Source organism: Chiloscyllium plagiosum, unplaced genomic scaffold (assembly GCF_037043375.1).
Source record: "Chiloscyllium plagiosum isolate Xiang-an unplaced genomic scaffold, Cpla_swu_hap1 HiC_scaffold_1, whole genome shotgun sequence".
Classification (NCBI taxonomy): domain Eukaryota; kingdom Metazoa; phylum Chordata; class Chondrichthyes; order Orectolobiformes; family Hemiscylliidae; genus Chiloscyllium; species Chiloscyllium plagiosum.
In genome coordinates, this window is record NW_028270139.1 from 21,092,479 (window position 1) to 21,118,775 (window position 26,297).

At 38.4% G+C, this 26,297-nt stretch overlaps 1 protein-coding gene across 4 annotated transcripts in view; it reads left to right on the forward strand.

Annotated features, from left to right (window-relative positions):
• sh3tc1 (SH3 domain and tetratricopeptide repeats 1) overlaps nt 1-26,297 on the forward strand; it is an 81,680-nt gene that overhangs the window by 32,088 nt on the left and 23,295 nt on the right. For all 4 annotated transcript variants that reach the window (XR_015753075.1, XM_087979421.1, XM_087979357.1 and 1 more), the window contains exons 5-11: nt 1,475-1,618; nt 5,010-5,199; nt 6,179-6,252; nt 6,624-6,819; nt 10,475-10,608; nt 18,041-18,070; nt 21,184-22,881. Coding sequence is in view for 3 of the 4 variants with exons in the window: in XM_087979421.1 (XP_087835547.1) it covers nt 1,475-1,618; nt 5,010-5,199; nt 6,179-6,252; nt 6,624-6,819; nt 10,475-10,608; nt 18,041-18,070; nt 21,184-22,881 (2,466 nt within the window). In the remaining variant the exon portion in view is untranslated. The remainder of the gene's footprint in view (nt 1-1,474; nt 1,619-5,009; nt 5,200-6,178; nt 6,253-6,623; nt 6,820-10,474; nt 10,609-18,040; nt 18,071-21,183; nt 22,882-26,297) is intronic.

Consider the following 26,297-nt stretch of genomic DNA (forward strand, 5'->3'; position numbering starts at 1 on the left):
TAGAGAATATTTTCTAGATTAATAGCTAGAATTGGGTGGGAGGAGGGTATGGTGGGAGTTGCCTTAAGGAGAAAGGTTCGCTAGACTTGGCTTGTGTTATGAAGATGTGGGTCTTACTGGACTTTTAAGAGAGTTAAAAGTGAGCAGTTACAGCACCAAGTGTTCTCAATAAAACAATGTAACATGTGCTCCATCTACTGGAGTAGCTGATTGGCCAAATTCAAATCTGGTTTGTTTTCATTTCCAAGCAATCAATTTAAATTATACCCTGAAAAATACCAAATTCCAATCAAGTTTGAATCAAGTATATTGACAATCTTAAAAGCCAGTGACACAATCTGATGCTTTGGGGTATAAGACCGGGGAAACATTGAACAGTTGGGAGGAGAACTGCCAAGCCCCAGCAGGTAAACAGACTGCCTGAAAAATAGCTCTCTTAAAAGGTACCTTTTTTGATCAGTAACCTGTGTGAAGCAGAAATCCCTAAGAAGAAAAGAAGACACAGGAAGATCCAAATAGAAGATCCGAAAGCTGCCTGGTTTTGAGAAAGAAGTTTCGTTTTGTAAATCTTAATTGGGAGTTTTATTGGACTCTTTTTTTTTTATATATATAGAAGGGAAGGAGAAGATAGGTTAGAGGAAGGAGTTGTGAATCGTTGTTAGTTGATTATTCTCTGTTATACTTTTAAAAATTAACTTTATTTCTTACTTTAGCTAGTTCTTGGCCACTCAAATTTTTACAGATTACTGCACGAGGTAAATCTTTTCTGTGTTGCTGGTTTTAAATTAAGCAGGAGAGTTTACCCCATGTCATAATACTTGTATTCTCTGGACTCTAGAAAAGTAAGAGGTGACTTGATTGAAACATAAAAAATCTTCAGAGGTCTCGACAGGGTAGGTGTGAAAGCATGTCTCCTCTTCTGGTAGACTCTAGAGTTAGGCAGTCAGTGTTTAAAAATCAGGAGCTACCCTTTTAAAACAGTTGAAGCAATAATATTTTATTCAAGGTTGAGCATCTTTGGACCTCATTTTGGGAAAGATGGTGGAAGCAGATTCCTTAAATATTTTTAATCAGAGGCATGTAGATCCTTATTAAGCAAGGGTTGATAATCTGTCAGGGATGAGAGAAAATGTAGATTTTTGCCCAATCAGGTTAATCATAATGTTCTGGAATAGCAGAGCATGCTTGAGGGACTGAATGGCATATATCTGCTAACTTATATGCTTGTACATCTTAAGGAAATCACCTGCATCTGTTTTATTATAATTCACTCTTAAGAGTGCCCACATTCATTGTACAATAATATGAATCAAATATTTTTGAAGATTTATACTTAAATATGTTAACAGTGCAAGCTATTTTTTAATCTGTGTTGTGGAGATTTTTTAGGATCACTGAGTAGAAAATAAAAATTGATAGATGTCTAGATGATCACTGTCTTGTTCTGCAATTACTATTCCTGTTGCTCTTTTAGGCTTGGTTAGTCACTGCATGGAAAACACACTGTTAGATCAAGGCTTTTGGCTGAATTGTCTTGATGAAGAGGATATCAGAATTGAGGTGCAAATAAGTGACGAGTCTCTCAAAGTAATGTGCAAAAGTCTTCTTTTACAGGAAGGTGAGGATCTGTTATTCTAAATTGCATTTAAACTAAGAATGACTCTCCCAATAACTTCAGTCTCAACTTGCATTTACATAGTACCTTTCCCCCAGTAAAACCACATAAGGCACAACACAGGACCACTGTCAAACAATAACATCAAGTTACATGTGACTAAGAAGCAGCTCAAAGGTGTAGCTTTTAAGGACCATTTTTAAAGAAAGGGAAAAGATATTAGCCTGGACTTTTGCTGAGTTAAGATGATTTACAAGCTCTTTTTATAAATGAGTGTCCAGCCCTGATTTTCCAGACCCAATGCTTGGTTTTTCAGCTTTTTAATCACAAGGACCTTTTAAGGGCATGGCTTGTTTAGGACCGGAGTGTACACCTGGTGCTCCAGACCAAGCTCGCTCCATTGCAGGGTTAGGCTTGACCAACTCCATAATCTTCATGGAATATGGTCAGCATTTTCGAGACAGTTCACTAAGATATTGAAGTGCAGAGAAACAATGGTCCACATAAGGGAATCCTTTTGGTGCACGCACCAAACTATCTCAATTCCATGTCTATTCACCCACTTGGTTTAATACTTCCACTCTATTTACATAAGTTTGATGGTTCAAGTGCATGATTGACATCTCAGTTTGTCAGTGTCTGATCTGTACTACTAATTTCACAGTTGATTTACATAAGCCTGTATTAAAAAGGTGTTTTCTTTTAACATAGTTGAAATTTTTAAAAGAATAACTTTGACTTATTCCAAGAATTTGTTGTACAACTGCTCTTATTTATTGCTACTACAGTGTTCATTGCTGCTATATAGTCTGTAGTTTATACCCGGGCATGTTGAGGGGGTTTGGTCATGAGCAGCCATGACGGTTGTTTGGGGGTTATGAGATGGCATGAAGGAACGTGGAAAGTGTTGTGAGGTGTTTGGGATGAGGACTACAGAGCTATTCTAAGTGAGTCAAAGTTTGCCAACACCAAGGCATCCTTTTCACTTCCATCCCCTGCAACCCATATCTACCACCAGACCTTCTCCCAGGCCTGACTTGCAGATTACAATCATCCCTGTTTGACTGTTGTTGGAGTTGCACTCATCCAGGCAAGTAGGAATATTCCATCATATTCCAGAATTGTGCGTTGTAGATGATGGACAGGCTTAAGGCCGTCAGGAGGTGAGTTACCTGTTGCAAGATTCCTCGCTTCTGAAATGCTCTTGTAGTAGCATTATTTATATGGCTAGTCCAGTTCAGTTTCTGGTCAATAGTAGCAGTTAGGATGTTGATTAGTAGGGGATTCAGTGATGGTGACGTCTGTGAATGTCAAGGGAAGATGGTTTTAGATTAGATTCCCAACTGTTTGGAAACAGGCCCTTGAGCCCAACAAGTCCACACCGACCTGCCAAAAAGTAACCCATCCAGAGCTTCCCTCTGACTAATGCACCTAACACTATGGGCAATTTAGCATGGCCAATTCACCTGACCTGCACATCTTTGGACTGTGGGAGGAAATCCACGCAGACGCAGGGAGAATTTGTAAACTCTACACAGTCCCCCGAGGCTGGAATCTAACCTGGCTCCCTAGCACTGTGATGCAGCAGTGCTAACCACTAAGTCACTGTGCCGACCATGGTTAGGTTGTCTCTTATTGACGATGGTCATTCCCTGACATTTGTGTGGTACAATTTGTCATTTGTCATTGCCATTTTTCAGCCCAAGCCTGGATATTGTCTAGTTCTTGCTTTGTTTGAGCATGAACTGCTTCAGTATCTGAAGAGGCATGAATGGCGCTGAACATTGTGCAATGTTCAATGAACATCCCCGTTTCTGACCTTATGATGGAGGGAAGGTCATTGATGAAGCAGCTGAAGATGGTTGGGCCTAGGACACTACCCTGAGGAATTCCTGCAGACAGATCCTTGAACTGAAATGGCTGACCTCCAAAAACCTTACTTATCTTTCTATGGGCCGGGCATGACTGTGACCAGCACAAAGGAGGATGGTAGATTTAATTGAAGGTCAGATGTCTCCAGTCCAGGATATCTCTGCAGTGACTTGAGCTGATTAAAAACTTTGCCCTTGTCTCAATTTGCAGCATATCCTGTTTAACCATTACCCTATACGCATTGATCTATGTTGACTCATGGGTAAACAATGCCAATTTTGCTTCTTGTTTTCACATTCTTATAGACTTGTTGCTTTCTCCCTGTTTCTCCAGCCGCACACCTGTCTGAGATACCTGAGCTCCTCCAATTCTGAGCAGATTGAGCATTCCTGATTGGAATTGTTGTACAGTTGCAGGCCTTGGGCCAGACCAGGAGCTACCAAGGCCTTAAACTCTGAAATGCTGTTTTTAAACTTCCCATCTCTTTTTGCTCATAAGATATCATTTTAAAATCCACTTCTTTAACCAAGATTTTGATCATCTGTCCAAGAACCTCCTATTGGAGCTTGGTATCATATTTTGGTTGATATTGCACCAGTGAAGAAGCACCCTTGGACATTTCACTATGTTGAAGTTGCTTGATATAAAAACAGATTGCTGTTTGCTCTGCATTTGGTTATGCTCTGTTGGATTGTTTAGAGATACGTATATCAAATGTCTGAAATGGAAGGTCCTTCAATCTCTCGCACTGACATGAGCCCAAACTGATTTATTAAATTAGAAGCATCAAGTAGCACTGAAGCTAATGATTTATTCCTGTTACTGTCCAGCTGTGAATTCCTTGTTGTAAATCAAGGACCTGAAAATCTAAACTTCACCTCCAAACAAGGTCATCAAAATTATCAGCTTAGGAGTTGACTCCTGTCGGGTAGTGGGGCTGCCAGACTGTTTGATATTTTCTCATTTATAATTTTATAGAATCCCTGCAATGTGGAAACAGGCCATTCAGCCCACTGAGTTTACACTGACCCTCTGAAGGCCATCCCACTCAAACCCACCTATACCCTGTAACCCTCATTTCCCATGGCTAACCCATCTCGCCTGCACATCCCTGGACACAAAAGCAACTTAATTTGGCCAATCCACCTAATCTGCACATCTTTGGGTTGTGGGAGGAAATCCATGCGGACACTGGGAGAATGTGCGAACTCCACACAGACAGTTGCCTGAGAGTGGAATTGAACTCTGGTCTCTGGTGCTGTGAGGCAGCAGTGTTAAACATTGAACCACTGTAGATGTCCGCTGGGGGCCACTGAATATTCTTGCACGCTGTTTCTGAGATAGAAGGGACGAGCAGGTCCCCTCAAATACAGGTGTTCTGATTGGGATAGTGGTCTGTGGTGTCACATGAGCACAATATTAAAATTGAATGACATCTCCCTGATCCCAGACACTCTGGCAGGGTCAGAAGTAGAAGTTGCTAAACGTTTGTTAGTTCACATTATTCTTTTCTTTTCCTTAGGAATGTTTTTTGTGAAGTATCCATTCAGTTTTCAGCAAAAAGAAGAAAATGACCAGCAGCCTAAAGGGAATGACCTTGTTGCTGTCGATAAACCAAAGAGTGGCTCTCACTTGTCAGGAAAGTCTCTGATCAGTGGAAAGAAGATTTCAGTTCCAAAATCTTACATGGAGCTGCTTGTCCCTTTTCATCAGTAGGTGCCAGAATTTCTCTGATCCTGTTGCTTTAAAGTAGTGAATTTTAGGGAGAGGCTGGCAATTTTACAGTAAGTAATTCTCCTCCCTTTATATTTGGTCTTTGTTATTCTTGTATGGGGTAAGAACATTTGTTGCTTACAAGGTCATGCAGGAAATTGGGGTAAGGAAGACAAGTTGCAAACACATTACAGTTGGCTGGAGTCCCATGGAGGCTAGATTGGGTAAGGTTGGCATTTTTCCTTTCCAAAAGTGCATTAGTGAGCAAGTAACTAGTTTACAATAACCGATAATAGTTATGGTCAACATCACTGAAACTAACTTTTTCTTCCAGATGTATTAATAGAACTGCCATGGTGGAGTTTGAAGTTGTGTCCCCAGAGGGTTAGCCTGGACCTGTGGAATACTGGCCCAATGGCATTTTCACCATTTGCAACACACGAATCAGAAGTGTAGTGCCATTTTCTCCCATTACATGGTTAATGAAGCTCCAACAACATTTAAAATACCCAATACCATCCAGGACAAAGCAGCCCACTTGATCAGAAGCCTATTCAAAACTCCTTTCTTCCGCTGTCAGTGCACAGTGGCAGTAGTATGTAAGATTTATAGGATGCACTGCAGCATCTCTGAATGCAGCTTCTAAATCCATAATTTCTACGACCTAGAAGGACAAAGGGCAGCAGAAGCAAAGCCATCATGTGCTAGCTCACCTCCAGGCCATGTCTTCTCCTCTGTGGTCCTAATATAGTACATATGCAATCACGCAGTTGCCAGTCCATGATTTTACCTCCATTCATTGCTTTGGGCAGAAACTGGTATCATGCAAATGAAAGGTGAAAACCTCTGAAATATGAGTGTAAAGGTAGATTTACCTTCATGATTTTCTTGCTGAGCAGAGGACACAGATTAAAATGGCTAAAATTAATCATATTAACTGCATAATAAATTCATGCTGGAATTTTCTCTGCTTTTAAGGTGGTTTTTCAAAAGGCACAGTGAAAGCATTGGTACACTGACTAACATGGCAGCAGAATTTCCTCATCCACTTGGTAAGCAATTAATGTTTTACTGGATTCTGGATTAGTGGTGCTGGAAGAGCACAGCAGTTCAGGCAGCGTCTGAGGAGCAGTAAAATCAACGTTTCGGGCAAAAGCATCCTAGGAGGCTGCCTGAACTGCTGTGCTCTTCCAGCACCACTAATCCAGAATCTGGTTTCCAGCATCTGCAGTCATTGTTTTTACCTAATTAATGTTTTACAGCAATTCATTGGTATGAATTACTTATGGAAAAGATGCAAGCAGTGAAAAATAATTTGTCATAAGGGACATTAGTTTTAAAATTATGGATGAGTAAAAAGCTGCATTAAATACAGTTGGCAGTGTCTCAAAAGTGAGTTAATATGCTTTAATTGTTTGGCCAGGACAGGGATCCTGTGTGGCAGAGGTTGATTATGAAGGTGTTGGACCTGAGGAACTGAGCTTTCGAATGGGTGAAAAGATTGAGATAATTGGCTTCCTCAGTACATGTCTGCAATGGTTTCTGGGGAAAAATGAAGCAAATGGAAGAATTGGATTTGTGAAAATAACTCACATGAAGCCAGAAGACTTCACACCCCTGTAAGTAGCTTGTTTTAAAAGGTAAGTTGTGGACACTGGTCACTGAATGAATGAAGTTACACCAATCCTATCATTCAGCTGTTATTCATTGTCCATCTTATAAATGAAGAACAGTCTCTTAAATAATGAAGTGGAGGCTGGGCATGCCTTTGAAATGATACATGAGGTTAAAAAGAACAGCACCAAAGATGAGGTGAAAGCAAACAATTGTGATTATTTGCGATATGATCTATTCAAGTTAAGGATTAGGTATCAGACAAAAGGCAGTTGAGAATAACCAACTAAAGGGTTAAGTACAATACAAGTAAAGGGAGGAAAATACCTTTGCCAAATTACCTAACATAGCTGAGAAATTTTCAAACCAGTTCATCACTAACATTGCACACTACAGATTAAACCCATTTTGTGTAATTCTGATTGTCTTATTCCTTTAAACGATCTGACATTTTGTAAGGAGTAGCAAGGATTCTAACATTTTAAAGCCATGTGGTATGAGGAGAGGCTAAACAAACCAGACTCCTCTTCATGGGAGAAAGGAAGTTTCGGGTCCTTTTTTATAGTATTGAATAGTTAGGCAGATAAAATTGTCAAACATCTCAAGTTTCTCCAATAGGCTTGGGTAGAGTTCAAGCACAAACAATGGGAGGACCATGGGAAAATCTGAGCATTCAACTTGCACTCCCCCCTCCCCAAACGGCTGCCACCACCACTAAGCAAAACACCTCCAACTTTCTCATGGCAGGGTTTGTGGAGCCTGTTTTGTCACCTCAGGACCTACGATTCCAAAATGTAAGAAAGACACCTCAGTCTCTAGTCACTGCCTAAGACGGCAACAATACTTAACAGGTTCTACTACTTAATTAATTCCCAGCACAACCTGACAAGCTTTGGTTATTGCATCTTTATTAACTATTCATATTGGGCTCAAATTACTAATTGCCAGAAGGAAAGTTAGAAAGTCAATCCTCAAGCCTGTTCAATGTTAACTCTGCTCTGTCATAATTGATTGCAGACTTGAGAAAATCTCTCTCATAGTGAACAGCAGAAATCTTTCCTCATCGTTGCAAACAAAGACACTACTGAAATAAATTCATCAGTGAAAATACCTTCTTACCCTGAAATAACTGGATACAGAGGGCATCCATTTAAGATAATGCTGTTGTGATACATGCCTTTAAAAAGGAATTAGGGGAGGAGAATTTAATGGGCAGTTTGCCCTGGTACATTTTGCCACCATCTTCACTTTTATTTTCTATATATAAGTAAATTTTTTTTGCAGTTGCTTTGTACTCAACATAAGGGATGTCGATGCTAGTTAACTAATAGACAGAAATCTCTACCCTAACAAAACTGAGAATGCTAGAAATCTGAATTAAAAACACAACTGGTTTTCTCTGTGGAGACCAAAAGAAAAGAGAATGTTTTAGGTTGACAACTTTTCATCAGAATTGGCAAGTTTTCTGTTCCTGCTATGAATCATTGTCATTGTTACTTTGTTTTCTATATGAATATATGAGAATTATAGAAAGGTTTATCTAATAAGAGTCTCAATTTTACATAAATCCATACTGTCAGGAGATAAAATATTTTCAAACCTAAACAATTTATTTTGTTTGAACTTATCACAAGGTAAAAATTTAGTAACTTCAGGCCAGTCCCCTAATATCTATCTGTTACTGTACAAAATATCTTGCATCCACACATGCTCTTGGTGATTTTTTTTTCTATAATACATTGCAGGTCCACCAATAATAATGAACTTCCGATATATGTTTGACATACTCTAATTATTTTTCTCATTCGTAATTGTGGAAATCATTGGCTGAGTTAACATTTATTGCCCATTTCTAGTTGCCCTTGAGAAGGTGATGGTGAGATGTTTTTGAACCACTGCAGTTCATTTGGTGAAGGTGTGCCCATAAAGCTGTTAGTGAGGAGGGGAATTCCAAGATTTCAACACAGCAATGGTGAAGGAATAGTTCCAAGTCAGGATAGTGAGTGGCTTGGAGGGGAAACATGGTGTTTTAAGTGCTTTTAATTCCATGGTTAACATTTTGGTTGCTAGGTGTAAGTATCTCATTGATTGATTGTTTGCCAGCCTGTTTACTGATATCTCACTGCCTGTGCACTGAGACGCCCCCTTGACTTGACACCAGATTTAAATTGCCCATCTAACTTTCTTTCCAGTTCTTAAGAAATCTAGATCAATATACACTAAAATAAAGTTTATTTTGAATGGGCTTTTTTTTTTAGTGAATTGGAATTGTTTCTATCTGTTCCCATTAAAACATCTCTTCAGCTAAAGGTGGTTTATGTTTGGATTATGAGTGTCCACAGAGTTACCAGCAAGGAAATTACATGATTGTCTGATAGAAGACATTGTTTAATTAAAATAAGGTGACTTAAATTAGTTTTGCTCTACTTTAGGATATCTCAAAACTGGAAAGGATTGCAATCTTTAGCTTGAGATTTAAATACTGTAATATTAATTGTGATTTTGATTGTTTGGCAGTTTAGTTAGACTGCATCGAGAGGACTATATGAATTTTTGATTTGTTTATGTAAGGAAAGATACTAATGCCACAGAGTGAGTGCAATAAAGGTCTTGGTAGGACCATCTGATTAAAGTGAGATTAGGCAAACTAGGTTAGTATTCTCTTGAGTTTTGAAGAATGAGAGGTGATCTCATTGGAGCTTACAAGAGGCTTAAAGGGATGGATAGGCTAGATGCAGGTAAGATGCTTCTTCTGGTTAGGGAGTCTAGAAGCAGTGGCATAATTTAAAAATTAAGAGGAATGTCACTTAGGTCCAAGATGAGAATTTCTTTTATTCAGAGGGTTTTGAATCTTTAGAATTATCTACCACAGATGTCTGTGCAATCTCAGTCTTTGAGTTTGTTTATGATAGAGATTTAATAGATTTCTAATTTCCAATAGTGTAATGGGCTATAGGAATAGTGTGGGTTAAACGCATTAAACTGTTCAGTTGGTATTGAACAGCTGGGCATGATTGATGCACTGAATGGCTTCCTATGTTCTTATTTAATAGTTTGGTAATACAGGATCATAAATTGCAATATACATAATGCTCTGCTACTTACACACCATTGCAGGAAAGCTGAAGGCATACATCAACATTTTAACACTTAATGTTGCTATTTTAAAGCATGTGAATATACATATAGCATTCTATTTATCTGGCAATTCTAGCAGTAAAGAGTTAAAGTTAATCCAACTTCCTCTGTTTATTCACATGTTACGGAATTCCAACCAATTGTTGCTGCCAAGTACACTTTTAGAAGTGAATACTTTTAGAACATTCTACCCGAATAAACTGCTGACATCCACTGACCCTTGTCAATACAATCTATGTAACTGATTTCAAATAATAACATTTATTAGTTTTATAATCCATGATGCATGCTTATACACTGTGCTGGGAGCTGAAGTGTGCCATGTTATAGGCAGGTGTGCTTGGTGATAATACAGTTTCAATTCTGGCATTACTGGAAGCTGATGAATTGAGGACAGAGGAGTCCTAAATGTGAGAGTATACGAGAAGTACTATATAATGTATTCAGCCAGCTGTGATCTCTTGCTCCTTTTTGAGGCTGGTTGCAGAATGTCACACTTTTAAAACATTTGGTTGTCCATAGGGCAAATGATCTGCTGTTCATTGATGAAGAAGAAAAGTACTATTTTATGGAACAGGATAAGTTTACTGAAGAAGATTCCTTGGAGATGCTTAAGCAGATGACGCAAACTGACATCAGTGTAGTCTATCAAATGGGTAAGTGAGGACTGCAGAAGAAAGTAAGTAGGCTATGAGTGCCTTATGGTTATGAGACTTGCAACTCAGAAGCCATAATGGCACATTTTAGGAATGAAATTTAAAAGAAATGATACTCTGTGGGCTAACACAATAAACCTAATATTCTCACCTGAGACCTTTTGAGGATAAGACTTTGCTTGCTTTATCTGGACTGACTTATGCGAATCTAGTCCCACATGACATTATTCAGTAGAGTTAGGACACTTATAAAAGCAAATCAAAAGAATGGCAGGAAGGTTAGAAAGAGAGATTATGTAACTTCAGACAACAATTTGTCATTTAAATTCATTCTTATCCTTGTCCTTTCCTAAAGCTTCTGCTTATTTCTACTGTGTTCCATTATACTGCTCCTTAATGACTTTACATAACTTGAACAAATGTCTTCAGCTTCTGAAAGGCACATTTTTATATTTTGACTGTTTTAGATCCCCTCTAAAGAATTCAGTGCTTTTCTTTTATTGATGTGGCATGTTTTCTTTTCCTAACATGAATATTTTTGACAGAAGCAAAATATTGCCAACCTGGAAACCTGAAATAAAAACAAAGAATGCAGCAAGTACTCAGCAAGTCTGTCATGGTTCTGTGGAGCAGAACACACTTATAATTCAAGATGACCTTTCATTGGAACTGAGGGAAGATAGAATGTTTTGGGTTTTTGAGTTCATGGAAGAAGGAGGAACAAAATAAGGAGGTCTGTGATTAGATGGTGGGCTAGAGAGATTTAAAGGACATAAGATTTCATACTTCAAAAAAAACCAAAGAGTGAGTAGGTGAAAGAAATGAAAGGTGTGTCCAGAAGAGGCATGAATGATTACAGAGCAAACCATATGAACGCTACATGAGTGATAGCAAAAGAAACAAAACAAGACCAACCTAACTAGTGGGAAAAAAAACAAAACACGTGATGGAGGCAGGGATTAAGATCTAAATTCTTTTAATTCATTTTTGAGTCTGGAAGATTGTATATTGCCTAATGGAAAGATATGCTGCTATACCTGGACCTTATGTTGGACTTAATTGGAACATGCAGGAAGCTAAGGACAGAGGTCAGCATGAGAGTAAAATGGAGTGTTAAACTGACAGATGATCATCAAGCTTAGGGTCACAGTTATGGACTGAATAGAGATGTTTTTGGCTTGCCCAATGTTGAGCAAACTATATATTGTGAACAGTTACTGCAGTAATATAAATTGGAAAAAGTACATTTAAACCACTGCTTCACCAGCATGGAGTGTTCAGGGCTTTGGGTCATGAGGAGAAAGTAGGTAAAAGGACACCTTCTGCAGTCACATGAAAAGGTGTTGGAGGAAAGAGAGGAGGCATGGTCAGGGTGGGGAAATTTGTGATTGAAGACTGGACCAGGGTATAATGGAACAATCCTTTTCGAAAACAAAAATAGAAATTGCTGCAAAAACTTAGTAGGTCTGACACCATCTGTGGAGAGAAAACAAAATTAACATTTTGGGTCCAATGAACCTTCAAAACTGGAGGAACTTTTTCCACCAATTTTTGCTTTTGTTTCTGATTTCCAGCACCTACAGTCTTTTTTTTTGTTTCATCTTTTCTGGAATGTTCAAAGAAGAGATCAGGGAAGATGTGTTCAGTGTTGGCATTACATTGGAGCTGGCACAAGGAGCAGAAGACAATCTGCTGAATATGGTGGCTTGTGGGGTGAAAGCTGAAGATGGAGGAAACGCTATCATGGTTCTGCAAGTTAGGGAAGGGCTGACAGCAGGTGTATGATGTAGATGGTGGTGCTCTGTCAACCATACTGATGGAACCCTCAGTTGGAGAAAAAGGAGGATGCAACAGAAGTGCAGGTGTGAAAGAATGCATTATCTGAACAGATACAGCAGAAACAGTGAGGTAATGGGAATGAAGTCCTTGCAGAAAGTGAGGGGGAAGAGTTGTCAAGGTAGCTGTGAGGTTCTGTGTAGTTAAAAATGTGATGTGAGTCAACATTTATATATTTTTAGTGTAAATTTGGGATTTTGCTTTTTGAGTTATGAGTTTGAGTTTTAATGTGATTTTTGAAATTAATAATTAACATTAAGTATTCCTGTAAATATGAGAATTTTTTAAAAACAGGCTTGAGGCCTAGTTTTAGATTTAGTGGGTTTCTGTGCTTCACTAATGGAATTATTTTTAACCTTTGATTGTTTTGCAATCCTGCAAGGTAAGATTGTTAGAGATTCCTGGGACTTTGTTTCCCTTAAGCTGAAAATAAATTCTATCGTTTAGAGAGAGAGGGGACATTTTTTGTTTTGCTTTGAATTTTGGGCAGGCTTGTGAGATTCTTGGATGAAGATGGTTGTATGCATCAGCACTTATCAAAAGGAAAGAATATTATGAAACTAGATTACCTTGGAGTGAAGAGTTAGTATTTGTTCCAGATCAGACGTTTTGCATTAAAACCCTAATTAATTTACATTTAAACTCTAGTATATAATAGATCCAGAAAGAAGCTAACTGCAGTCCCAGTCTGTAAGTAAAGTTAAAAGTGACAACCCTATTGAGGTGTTAGTGATAAGGGCTCTGGCATGAGTGCTATATTGTGCAAATGGTATTTTTTGGGCTTGACGTAAGATATGTTTTGGTGACTGCTGTATCAAAGCTTTTTTCTCTTTTTCAGTTTATAAAGGAGTATTTTGGATTTAATGGCATTATATTTGTACTGTGTGCTTAAAATATTTGTTATTGGTAGACAGTTTGATTTATTCTATTTTATCATTTCTTTTGGTAATAAACTTTTTTTTGTTTTATTGTTAAAGTAAACTATGCAGTATTGTTTGCTTATATTTCAGCAAGAGACTACTTTGTTGTGTTACGACACAGAGTAAATCCTTCTAATTTGAACCAGACCCACAGAAAAGCTTGTCTCGCCTCGTAATCTGTTCAAGTATGAGTGACCAAGAATGACAAATATCCCTCTATGTAATTTTAAAAAATTAACAATTTGTTCTTTAACTCCAAGAAACACAAGAACATTAACACCAACTATCTACAAGGTAATCGTCCTTTGTCTGATCAATTTATCTCCCTCCCAAAATAAAACAAAATACCGATCTGATAAAACCCCCAAATTAAGTTTAACAAAAAAAATCAAATTTCAAAACCAGTTGTTGCTTTTCCCTTGATATCTTTGTCTGTCATTTCCCGGGTCTTTCTTCAGTCTTCTACTTCACAATTCTCCTATGAAAAGGTACCTTTCAGAGAGAGGCTTGCAGGCTGTATTTTTAATGGTGCTCTTTGCCGCTCCGGCTAACTGTTCAAAGTACCCCATTTTACATTCCCAAAACATCAGACTGTCTCATTGGTTTGGTGTCATCACAACAGTAAAATTCAAATTCAATTGGATTTTGGTATCTTGGGACATAATTTACATTGATTGGCCACATTCAAATTTGTTGTATACCATAGCAATGCAGCTCCAGCTATTTGTTTCACAACCAAATGTTACAGTTTTACATTTTTCAGCACACTCTGTGCCTCTACAGGTCCATGTCAACTTCCACACTCTCTCAAAGATACAGTGCACACCTACACCTTCGTAACCGTTAAGACCAAAACAAAATCCATCTTCTATCAAGCCAGGATTTAGTCTGGGATCTGACTTGTCCAGTAATAATATCAGCTGAGATCATAGAATGTGAGCTCTCAGTGAATTATTTGAATTCACTGAATGTAAGAGGGGTCGGTGTTTTTCTTCTTAAAATAATGGCCACACACAGCGGTTCTGGACATGAAATAGATGTCATAGAATCATAGAGATGTACAGCATGGAAACAGACCCTTCACCCCAACTTGTCCATGCTGTCCAGATATCCTAAACTAATCTGGTCCCATTTGCCAGCACTTAGCCCATATCCCTCTAAACCATTTCTATTCATGTACCCATCCAGATATCTTTTAAATGCTGTAATTGTACCAGTCTCCACTACTTCCTCTGGCAGCTCATTCCATACACAAACTACCCACTGCGTGAAAAAGTTCCCTCTTAGGTCCCTTTTAAATCTTTCCCCCCCCCCCACACTAAACTTATGCCCTCTAGTTCTGGACTCCTGCACCCCAGGGAAAAGACCATGTCCAATTACCCTATCCATGCCCCTCATTATTTTAATAGGCCTCTAATGCTCCAAGGAAAAAAGCCCCACACTACTCAACCATTCCCTGCAAATGTTTGTTGCACAAAATCTGAAGATGGCTTTGAATGCTGTTAAGGATTTTCTGGAAGTTGAAGACCTAACTGGGTTATTTGAAATCTGAAGCTAAAATTTAGGGTGGCACGGTGACTCAATGATTAGCACTGCTGCCTCACAACACCAGGTTCAATTCTAGCCTCAGGCGACTGTGTCTGTGTGGAGTTTGCACATTCTCCCTGTATCTGCGTAGGTTTCCTCCGGGTGCTCTGGTTCCCTCCCACAGTCCAAAGATGTGTAGGTCAGGTGAATTGGCCATGCTAAATTGCCCATAGTGTTAGCTGCATTCGTCAGAGGGAAATGGAACTGGGCAGGTTACTCTTCGGAGGGTCGGTGTGGACTTGTTGGGATGAAGGGCCTTTTTCCACGCTTGAGGGAATCTAATCTAAATGGAGAGATTTAGCAAATAAATTTAAGGTTGAAGTAGAAGCAGGGTCCTATCAGGATGAGATGCTTTGAGTGATTACGCAGCATTCAGATTTGTGGGGAAACAATGAAAACCTGAAACTGTGAAGTTTACGGCAGGCATTGGCTAAGATACAATTATAAGTGAATAGGGCGAGACGAGGAAAGAGAAGTTAAGATTTAAACTTGAAGAAAGTGAAAAGGGTCATGGAAAGAGAGGAGAGAGAAAAACAAAGGGTAATAGTTAAGTAAACTTGAAATGGAAAGAGGTAAAGCAAGATCAGAAAGAAATGGAATTAAAAAGATTTGAACCCCAAAGAGACAGAGAAATTAATGAAAAGAGTCAGCAAAAAAAAAGCTTAAACTCTATCATTATGAAATGAGTGTCCCTTATTCTGTGGCTATGTCTCTTACCCTAAGATTCCTCCACTTATGAAATAATTTCTCAACATCCAATCTGTCAAGCCACCTCAAAATCTTGTATGTTTCAATAAGATCACCTCTCATTCATCTAAGAATGCTAATGAATGAAGACCTAACACATTTAGCCATTATTGGCAAGTAAATCCCTTCATCCCAGGAATCAGCCTGGTAAATCTCTCTTGAACAGCCTCCAATACCAGTATACTCAATTTTAAAAAAAAAAATATGCAGGGACAAAACTGTGCACAATACTCCAGGTGTGGCCTCACCAACACAGTCTGGTTGTAACTAGCCTTCCCTGGTTTTTAACCCCAACCCCTAGCAATAAAGTTCAAGGATGGAAGTTGGAGACAAAGTCAATTAAATTTGGTGAGAGCAGGAAGCTGTACGAATATTGTCATTAACTTACCAGAAAAAGTAGAGTAGGACTAGAATATGGCATAGTCCAAAAATCTCTCAACACGACAGGGTACCAAAATCAAATGGCATCAGTTTTTAGTTATGTCTGTCTTCTCAATTTTTTTTTATAACTATTCCATAAAAAAATATAACTTTGAAGTCATTTCGGTAGCCGACTTTTTTAAAAAAAGATTCTCAATAAACCATTGTTCTTGTTGGATATTGAACATGTTCTGTATTCAGAATAATTATTAACTTAAGGTGTGAACATTTCTTAATGCTGCTATTACCCAAAGCCTTTGTTTCAAAGTGCTCGTGGCTTTTTCTGTCTGGGTATTGTTTGTCTGATACTAGTGTGTTCTGAGACACATCAAGACCCAAGCCTAATGTTCCCCAAAGGTATAAATGTACCACTTGATGCATGTGTAACACCAATGATCTATAAATTAAAGATGATGTATAAGTGCACATTGTTATTGCTGTATCTTGGATCCAGGCACAAAGTTGGGAATAAGTGTGAGATTAGGAAAGATGGCAAATTAGAGGGGAGTGAGGTGGTAGTGTTGTTAGGGTGGAGAATGGATGCAGTGGATCAGTGTTGGGTGGATTAAAAGTAGACTAAGGTTGGAAATATGGAGGATACAGAGTAGGATGTAAGGCAAGAGATGATAGCAAAGTTAGAAAGAGAACAGGGACATGGGGAGACAAAATGTGTGGTGCTAGAAAAGCACAGCCAGTCAGGCAGCATCTGAGGAGCAGGAGAGTTGACATTTCGAACATGAGCTCTTCAGCAGGAATGATTGAGCTCAAGAAATCAGGAACTCTTCATTTCTTCATTCCTTATGAAGAGCTCATGCTGAAAGCATTGACTCTCCTGCTCCTTGGATGCTGCCTGATCGGCTGTGTTTTTCCAGCACCACACTTTTCAACTCCGATTTCCAGCATTTGCTTTCGTCCTTGCTTTCGTCTACATGGACAGACATGAAGACCAGTCAGTGGATTTTGAAACCTTTGTGTATGCTAAGGATTGATGTATAGAGGGTTTTGTATTTGATAGAGTAAGGTGCAGTTTATATAATGTAACTTGCAGGGCACCAGTTAAGGATTTTTTGGAAAATGTGAGACAGATGAGCTTGACAGAATGGAGATGAGTTATAGCGGACACAGTTGATATTTTTGAGATTATTCATCTGCATTGACGATGTTCAATTTCACTGAAAATATCTTAAAAAGTTAAGCTGTTCACTGGCTTCAATCCTTCAATATATGGAATATTCATCTTTTGCCAATCCAAATTACATATTCCTTCATCCAGATGTCCTTTGGCTTCACATCATACAAAATGTGCATTTTCTCCAGTTTATACTATCTATTTAACTTGTTTTCTTCATCATAGGCCTTACCAACTTCATAATACAATTTGTTGTCATAAATTCTGGTCAATATGTATTCATCCATCATTAAGGTCTATGATTTTTTTTAAAGACAATTGGCATCAGTTTTAAACAGGATGCTCAGAAGATGAGCCCAATTCTGCATCAACATCAGATTTTGCATTTCAAACTAAAGTCAAAAACTAGTTCACTGAACAGAAGCCTTGTATTTTAAAGCTGCCAGGTCCACATGCAGGGCATTTTTCAAGCTAGTAGTTTCTGGCAGTTCCATGTCGACATCAATCCAAATAGAGAGTTGCAATAATATGTTTTTAAATAAAAATATTTGATATGATGATCCTAAAGATAATGTTTATTTTATAACATTCATGAAAATATTTAATTGGAAATATACAATATGTCGAGATATTATTGAAAGGTATTATCAGTCCTCATTTTGGAGTGTTCTCTGTTTTATTTAAAAACTTATTGTTAATTGAATGAATGCAGAATACTTAACCTGTTTTGCGTACAACTAACATGCTAAATAATTTAAGACTTCCCTCATGATTATATCCTTTTTATATCCAGATACGTTGAATCCACAACATGAAGAGAAAGGTAATAAGACACGAATTTAATGTAAATGTAATATTTAATTTATAAGGGATATCACTTATTCATTTGGGATCTTTGACTTTTTGATATTCCTGAATGCGTGAATTTACAAATTAAAAATAGCTTTGCAAAAAGTATTATGATATAATTACAATACTGATAAGTAACTAAACTTATCTTCTATATTGAAAAATGGTTACATCCTTTGATCAAAATATTTGTCAAGTTTTTGAATGTATGCACATAGTGTGTAGTTATTTTCATGAGTGCCTTGTGTTTTAGCAAACAGGCAGATTTGAATGAAAAAGGCTGTTCACTTCTTTCTGATGGGATATTTTTAGACTAAGAACTTAGTGATCTTCCCATTCAGCTTTTGACTTCTTTCTAAGATTCCACTGACCTGGCTTTAACCAGATTTCTGAGTCTCACACTCCAGTGACTAAATATTCTTTCTCTCTCCTTTAATGTTCTATTTCATGGCAGCGTATTAAGCATCAGGAAATCTGTTGCAAAATTAAATTTTTATTTTGAATTTTCTGCATGACCTTAGATCAATTCCTTTGTCTTGCTTTCATAGCATATCTGGAAGTATTATTTCCAGTTTATCAAAAGTTTTAATTTTTTTTAAAAATCCATTTGGAGATATTTCTCTTCAAAGCTGAAGAACCTGGGTTTTACATTTTTTTTTTCAAAAATCAGAAGTCTTCCCTCGAGTTCTACTCATTGTTTATCTCTGCACATACTCTAGGTGGAATTATCATTGTATGTTACTGAAACTACGAATACAATACAATAGTGATAGCAGCAACTGGCGTTTATATAGCAACTTTTAATGTAGTCAAAAAACTCAGTGTCCGCATGCAGGGTCACCTGTGAACACTTCTGCTTCATAGAGATGACTATGATTAATTTGTAATGACCACTTGTATGGTTAACATTGCTTGTGGCTAATATTTGCATCCCACACGGTTGGTCACTGTCCAGTCAACATGCAGGATACTGTGATTACAGTATCTTTTAACCTGTACCTAGTGCCTAATTATTGCAATAGTCCCTTGACAGTCATCACTAGTACAACTTGCATGCCTAAACCGGAATAGGACACTTAGTCCACTCACTGTGTGGCAACATTTTTCATTTCCATTGTGCATTTGTGATTTGGATGAGGATGTAAGTCACTATGGGTAGCCCTTCACATAGTAAGTCACAAGCTCAGTCCTCAAATCCTCTTTCTCTTTTCTTCCTTGCACTGTGTCAACTAAATTTAGATTTGAACTTCCAAACATTCCCAACCAACTTATTGATTTAACTCTTTATCTCCCCCACCTTATCCCTGAGCCCCAAGCCTATAGCCTAGTTATATTGAGCATCATGATATATTGTCCCACACGTGATCAGGGTCAGACTACTGGTAACTGTTGTACTTGTAATAACATGTTCCCCTCCCCTCACTACCTTTCAGAATTGTTTTCTCTGCATTGCTTCAAAACCTCACAGTTGACTTTACCAACGTTCCTACGACTGCAGTGTCCAAGCTAAATGCCCTGAGATCCATCTTGTTTTGATGCATGAGATGGCTGCCTATCCCTGTGCATAGTGGCCTGGTAGCAACTTTATGAAAGGTGTCTATGAGCTTCAAAGTGTAGTATTGAAGTGGTCCACTGTATTACAGTTAAGTCTGACATGTGTCTTGTGGATGTGGTGAGCTTGGTTCCTGGCCAATTCCAACCTCATGGTCGGGGAGGAACAAGGAGTCACTGCCAATGATCGTGCCTTGAGGTATTGGGAATGCTGGCTGAGATGGTGGCCCAGATAAGACACCGGCAAGCTGCAGCTGCCAGATATCTGATCAGATTTTTGTATTAGGAATTGGCACCATCTAGTTTCTATCAATTGTCTGGGAAACTGGTGGCTCATTTATAAGTGAGATTGGGTAGTAATGAGGTGTTAATGCATGAAATAGGCAACATGCCACAAACTCATGAAATTCTCATTTAGCTGTTAATACCTTGGGTTGAAAATCAGACATTTTCATGATGACAAGAATCGAATCTTTCCATTCTCCTCCTCCTTTCCCAATTGACTCATTGATGCTCACATTGTTCAGAAAGGGGAAGCTTCTGTCACTTACTTTCACAGAGCTTTGTGAAGCTGAACTTGGATTTTCTTCTCAATAAAGACCTAGTCTTGACCATGAACTTGAGAGGAGTGGAAGTAAGTTACTTTCTCAGGCCGCAGTGCGCAGTAAAGTGAGTTGGTTCAACCTAGCCTATCTGACCTCTAAATAAAGAAGATTAACCACAAAAATACCTGAGAAGGTAAAGCGTTATAATAGTCCTCCTGCAGGCTTTCTACATTAACCCAAGCCAAACCTAATTTTCCTTCAAAAGTATTTAAGATAAATTTGTAAAAGGTACCTATTAACAGCAAATAATGTCATGTTATTTAACTGCTTTTGGTAAGTGAGTTGATTAACACTGACTAATAATGAGTATAGCTACATGCTGTTTAGAATATCTGTGATACTGAGATCATGAATGTGCCATTTATCTGGTTTGAGTTGAACATGGTCCTTATGTTTTGGTTAATAGCTTGGCTATATAATTTCCTTTGGTTGACTTCTGGTTAATAAGTTTGTGTAAAATAGATTGTGCGACTTACTTTAACAACTATTTAAAGAATGACACAGAGATGCAGTCACTTTAACAGAAAATATTCCATTTCTGGACTGTCCCTGCATTGCATGAGTCATGATAAAATATTATGCACTCATTCCCACATTGCTTTATGTTCTGTCTATAAAGGAATGGTAAATGAGCTCTTACTTATGCTGTGGCTATTTTTGGCTAGTGAAAATGGAGTTAAATCTGTATATATGCCAGTTTTCTCAACATGTTCTTAAACTAGACTCTTACAAAGCAATTCTACTTGTAAATTTATTAGTGTTAAACAAATACTTTCATGCTTTTTGTGTGCTTATTAGAATTAATGAATGAAATATTCTTCTTCAGCAATATTGTAAATAAGCTGATACAAGATTTCCTGGCTTCTGCTTTGAATGTTGAATTTTTTTTTCTTCTGTCACATGCGATTAAATAACAATTACTTTCTTGCAGAAGAAAAACAAACTCCAAGTACTCAAGAACTTGAATTGTTAAAAGCCAAGTTGAGTAAGGCTGTAAGTAGGTTAGAAGAGGAAAAGCCTACCCCTTCAGTCAACATGAGGGAATCTGTTGAACAGGGTTCTGTAAGTTGTGACCAAGAGGATGGACTTGACTCAGAGGAGCCTTGGTTGCTTGTAGATCATACAGATAAACTGGACAATCTGGAAATCTTCCATCGTTTCTTAGTCATGCTTAATAATGTGGAATACAGCAAGCACTTCAAACATATGTATGACTCCTCTTTTTCATTTCTAAAGTCCACCTTTCATAACTTTTGTGAAGAAGAAGAAGTGGTTCGTTATCTTGAGGTGGCAAGGGAGGCAGCGAGAAAGAGACAGATGCAGTGGGCCCAAACAAGAATCTGTTTTCTACTGGGCAGAATGTGTGCCAAGAAGTTCAAGTACTCTCAAGCCAGAGTTTATTTTGAAGAAGCTCTCTATGTAATGAAGGGTCAATTCACTGATTTATTTCTCTTAATCGCTCTATATACAAACCTTATTACAATATACTTGAAACAGAAAAACAAAGAAAAATGCTCTGCCATTTTTGAGAAAATTGCAGCCTTACTCTTGGGTATTCCAAACTATATTTGTACCACTGAGATGGAAGCAGAAGTTCTGAATTATATTTTAGGGAAAGCAGTGTTATCTGAAAATAAACATGCTGAGGCAAGAGCATGCTTCCTTTTAGCTAAACTTCATATAAATCTTAAAGAGTATGAAGATGCATTGCCTTTCATTGAAAGACTGCAGTTTTTGAGAAATATGTTAATGTTAGAGAGTAGGACCTCCTTAGACTTTCATTTTACATTAGGGTCACTGTATTACCAAAAATGTCTGCCAAACCTTGCTATAAGCTGTGCCAAACTTGCATGCACACAGCCGACTAGAACTCTAATGGATTGTTTGAGAGGTGCTAACTTTGTTACGAAAGGGACCTCAAAGCTCTGTGGAATGGATAGACTGTCTTCCACAATTCCAGTACAAGTAGTACCCTACCTCAAATGGGCAGTTCCATTGGCAAACATTCTAAAACAGGACCATATTAGCCAAGGCCTTTGCCAGAGCTTGTCAGACATTTACAAATTGCATGGAATGTATGGAAAAGCAATTTATTATATGAAAATGGCCATTAACACCGACGTATTCACTAGTACGGAGGAGATGATGTCTTTGCTCATTTCTTTTGCATGGTTGCACATTGTGAACAGCCAAGCTGCTAAAGCCGTTGTCTTTTTAAGCACCATACTGGAGTCACCTTCTGTTCAGAATTGCCCTGTCCGACAGGGGATTGTTTACAATATGGTTGCTATCTCAATGAGAAGAATGGGAAATGTCAAGGAAGCTGCTAAGAACTACCACCAAGCCCTGTCAATCTCTGTGGTTTCGGGGCTGAAATTGAACCAAGCTATTACAAATGCCAATTTTGGTTTGCTCTGCCTTTGGTTGAAGGCCTATCGTATTTCTGAACAATTTCTTTTGAAATCCATTCATATCTTCTGTGAGCTGACAAATGTTGCATCAGAAGCAAAATTTTTTCAGGTCCTGATTATACTGGGACAGTGCTACATCGAACAAGAATTAAAAGAAAATGGAAAACTTTGTTATGAATGGGCACTTTTAATTGCACTGAAAGCAAATCTTATTGAAAGTAAGTACTTTTTTTTACTGATGAAGTAGTGTATGTTTTGTATAGTCAAAACTGATACATTTTTATTATCATTAAAAGGCTTGGGGGCCTAGCATTAATTGCTGACACAATCCAATATCCGAAGTACAGGGTAACTTATGACCTACCTCAGGAGCAGGTAGGACTTAAACCAAGGCTTCCTAGCACAGAGGCAGGCATGTTTCCATTGTGCCACAAGAGTCTACTAATGGATTGGGTATACTTGGATGTCCAAAAACCTCTGAAGTATCTATGATTTTCATGCTCAGCCAAGCAAGCAGGAAAGCAAATGCCGGTTGGCTTTTATTGCAAGTTGGCTGGAGTAAAGGAATAAGGAATAATGCTACAATTTTGAGGTCTTTGGGGTCAAAGCTGAAAGTACCGTGTAGTTTTTTTTCCTTTCCTTCCATATCAATGGAGGGATATACTTGCAGGATAGCTGATAGCTAGGACCATTTAGATCCTACTTCCATCGAAATCACCTGGAATTCCCTTCCCTCCAATCTTCAAAGCCACCTCCACATAGCTGTAAGAATCCTGTTCATTGATGCTCAAAAATTGATTCATCTGGTTAAAGAGCCTATAACTAGAGGGCATCATTTCGGGATAGGGACCAATTATTCAAGACTGTGAGGAGGAGAATTGTTTTCACTTAATTGTGAATCTTTGGAATTCTGTGTTGAAGGCTTGTGGCTTTTCAGTCATCAAGTATATTCAAAGCTAAAATAGGCAGATCTTTGCTTGCTAGGAAAATCAGGAGAGGCAGGGAAGGAGGATGGAAGTCAAAACACAGCCATGAGGTTATTGAAAGTCAGAACAAGCTCAAAAGGCCTTGCGTTCTACTCTTCAATCTCCTCTTTATTTGACTTGAAGAGGCTCAGATTTTCAACAGGCTTGACCATTTGTTATTCTAGAGGAGATGGATTGCCCATGGGGGTCCTGTATAGTCTCTTTCAGACCAGATTCCAAAGGATTTGCTGGTAAATTGAAGATACTGTTGGAAAATTCCTGTATGCCTGGTACCCTCCAAAAGAATCCACTTTATTCAAAGAATTTTGAGGGTCCTGATGAAATTAAGTAAATTGTGACTCAGGAAAAGTTAAATGCATACTCCAACTCCTGAGTAACTATTGAACAGACTCTCACACCCTCAAGTAAACCTACCTCTTTCCCTGCTTTGGATCTGATACTCCTCCACCAGCTCAAGACCCAGCCTCTGTTCCCAAGGACCTAATCCTGCTCCTTTTTACCTGGCCAGCACCTGCCTCCACACCAAAAACCATGCTCCCTCCATCTCCTGCTGGACCCACCTACACTTGCCTTTTTTTAAACCCTGGCACCCAATCTAACTTCCTCCTGGCACCATACATCCAGTATCCTACTGCCTAGCTACTTGGCATCCTTCCTAACCAGATAAGCAGTAAGCTGATATACTACTTAGCTAGTACCCTATCCCATATCCTTCTGGCACCCTAACTTCACACTTTATGTACTTACAGCCACTCTGCAGGCTGCTATCAAACAGTATGTGGATCTGGGATGTGATTCCCAGCTGAACCTAATAAGCATAAGGAGAGATGGGATACACTGAAGATGAAGTGTCAATCCTCTCCTGCCCTCTGATTACCACACTTGAGGTGGACAAATCATTCAATTTCCATGCTCCATCCCACCCTACCCCCACTCATTTTATGACCTGGTCAAGCAGTTCACAGTTGGAGGAGTGTAGTGACACTGTGATGTGACCCTTGCTGCCGCCACCATCCACCACCACCTCTGAACCTGGTCAGTTCACTTTTTTAAAAAAACCTAAGCTGCTCAATTAACAGAGAGCCTTTTTTTATCCATGTTGAAGCAAGGTCTAATTTTTGTCACTTGCCTTTTACAATTGGCAAATAAGATATTTGTTCAATGGCTTTGAAGGTATGTTGTCAGTGAAATTGATGAAAGTCACTGGAGGGAGTACTGGCAGCAAAAGCATGAAGGGAGTGTTAGTTCATTAGTATTTGGATCTGCAGTACTGCTTTCATTGGAAGGTACCCTCTACTCCACATGATTTTCGTGTGTGTGTGTGTGTGTGTAATCATTCCAGTCATCTATGGATTTCTTGCTGTGTTTGCTTCCATGTTTAGTTAGTTAATTAATTAATTACTCACTTTGCCTCCTGCTGTGTTCCCCCTATTAACACACTGATACCTGCTGATGTAAACATAGTAGTAAATTACTGGGACCCTCTTTCCCCCTTTGCATGTGGTGTTCATTGGTTTTGTTTTCCTGGTATGATTATGTGGTACACCCTCTTTACTCTGATGTCTGATCATGAGAATTTCACTAGGTAAAAGTGCAAATCATTATATACTAATTTTGTCCATCCAATGATGTGTTGCTTGGCAACAAACACAATGCTGTTATTATGAGACGATGCAATACCCTTACAATATTTTCACGGGCAGTGGGAAACTGGAAGCTATGTTACTGAACGGCTTTGGCTAATGCACTACAACAGTGACTGATGACACCAGTCTGCAAACCTGCACAAAGGCAAAGCAAATGTACCACAAGATTTGACATGTTCATTAAACAGCTATTTTCCATGCTCACGCAGCAGTTCAATTGTATTGACCATTTGGAGATACCTTCTATTATATCTCAGATGTTGTCTGGTACATGGTATGTTTTCAGAAATGTGTTCTTAGAGCAGGCTATCTGCTATGACCAATTATCTTTAAGGATAACCCTGAAATTCCATGGGGCTCTTTTGCATTCTGCAATAACTTTAGTGGAGCTACAGAAGGATGGCAGAAATACCATAGAGTGGAAGAGCCACAAAACCTGAGGTTCTACATATTGGAAAGCAGAGTCAGAATGATATGATTTGTTTTTTGCCTTGTTTTATTCCTAAATCAGATTACATAACTTGCAGTATAAACTGCAGTAAGTGTTGCATGGAGCACTCAGCAGATTTGGCAGGACCTATCTTTTGAAACATCATTAATCTGAAATGCTGACTTTGTTCATCTCTCTACAAATGCTGCCTGATCTTCTGAATATATCCAGCATTCTGTTTTCATTTTAAAACTTTAGATTTCCAGAATCTGCAGTATTTAGCTTTGTAACTGTTGCCTTGTGACAAATTGGCACAATAGGCACAAAAAGATTGCATTCAGTATAAAAAGTGAGCTCATTGGCATTGGGAAAACATAGGGTGATGGGACAAACTCAGCTGTTCTTCTTTGTGATTTTTCTTGATTCTTGAGGGTATAGAATGAGGCACAAAGACTCTTAGGACATCTGGCCATATCCCTTTTGGTGGATTTTTACAGTGGTGAAGCTAATGGTATGAAACTATTGTTATTTCAAATTATTGTTTCAAATTGTTCTTGAGTCAATATATGATA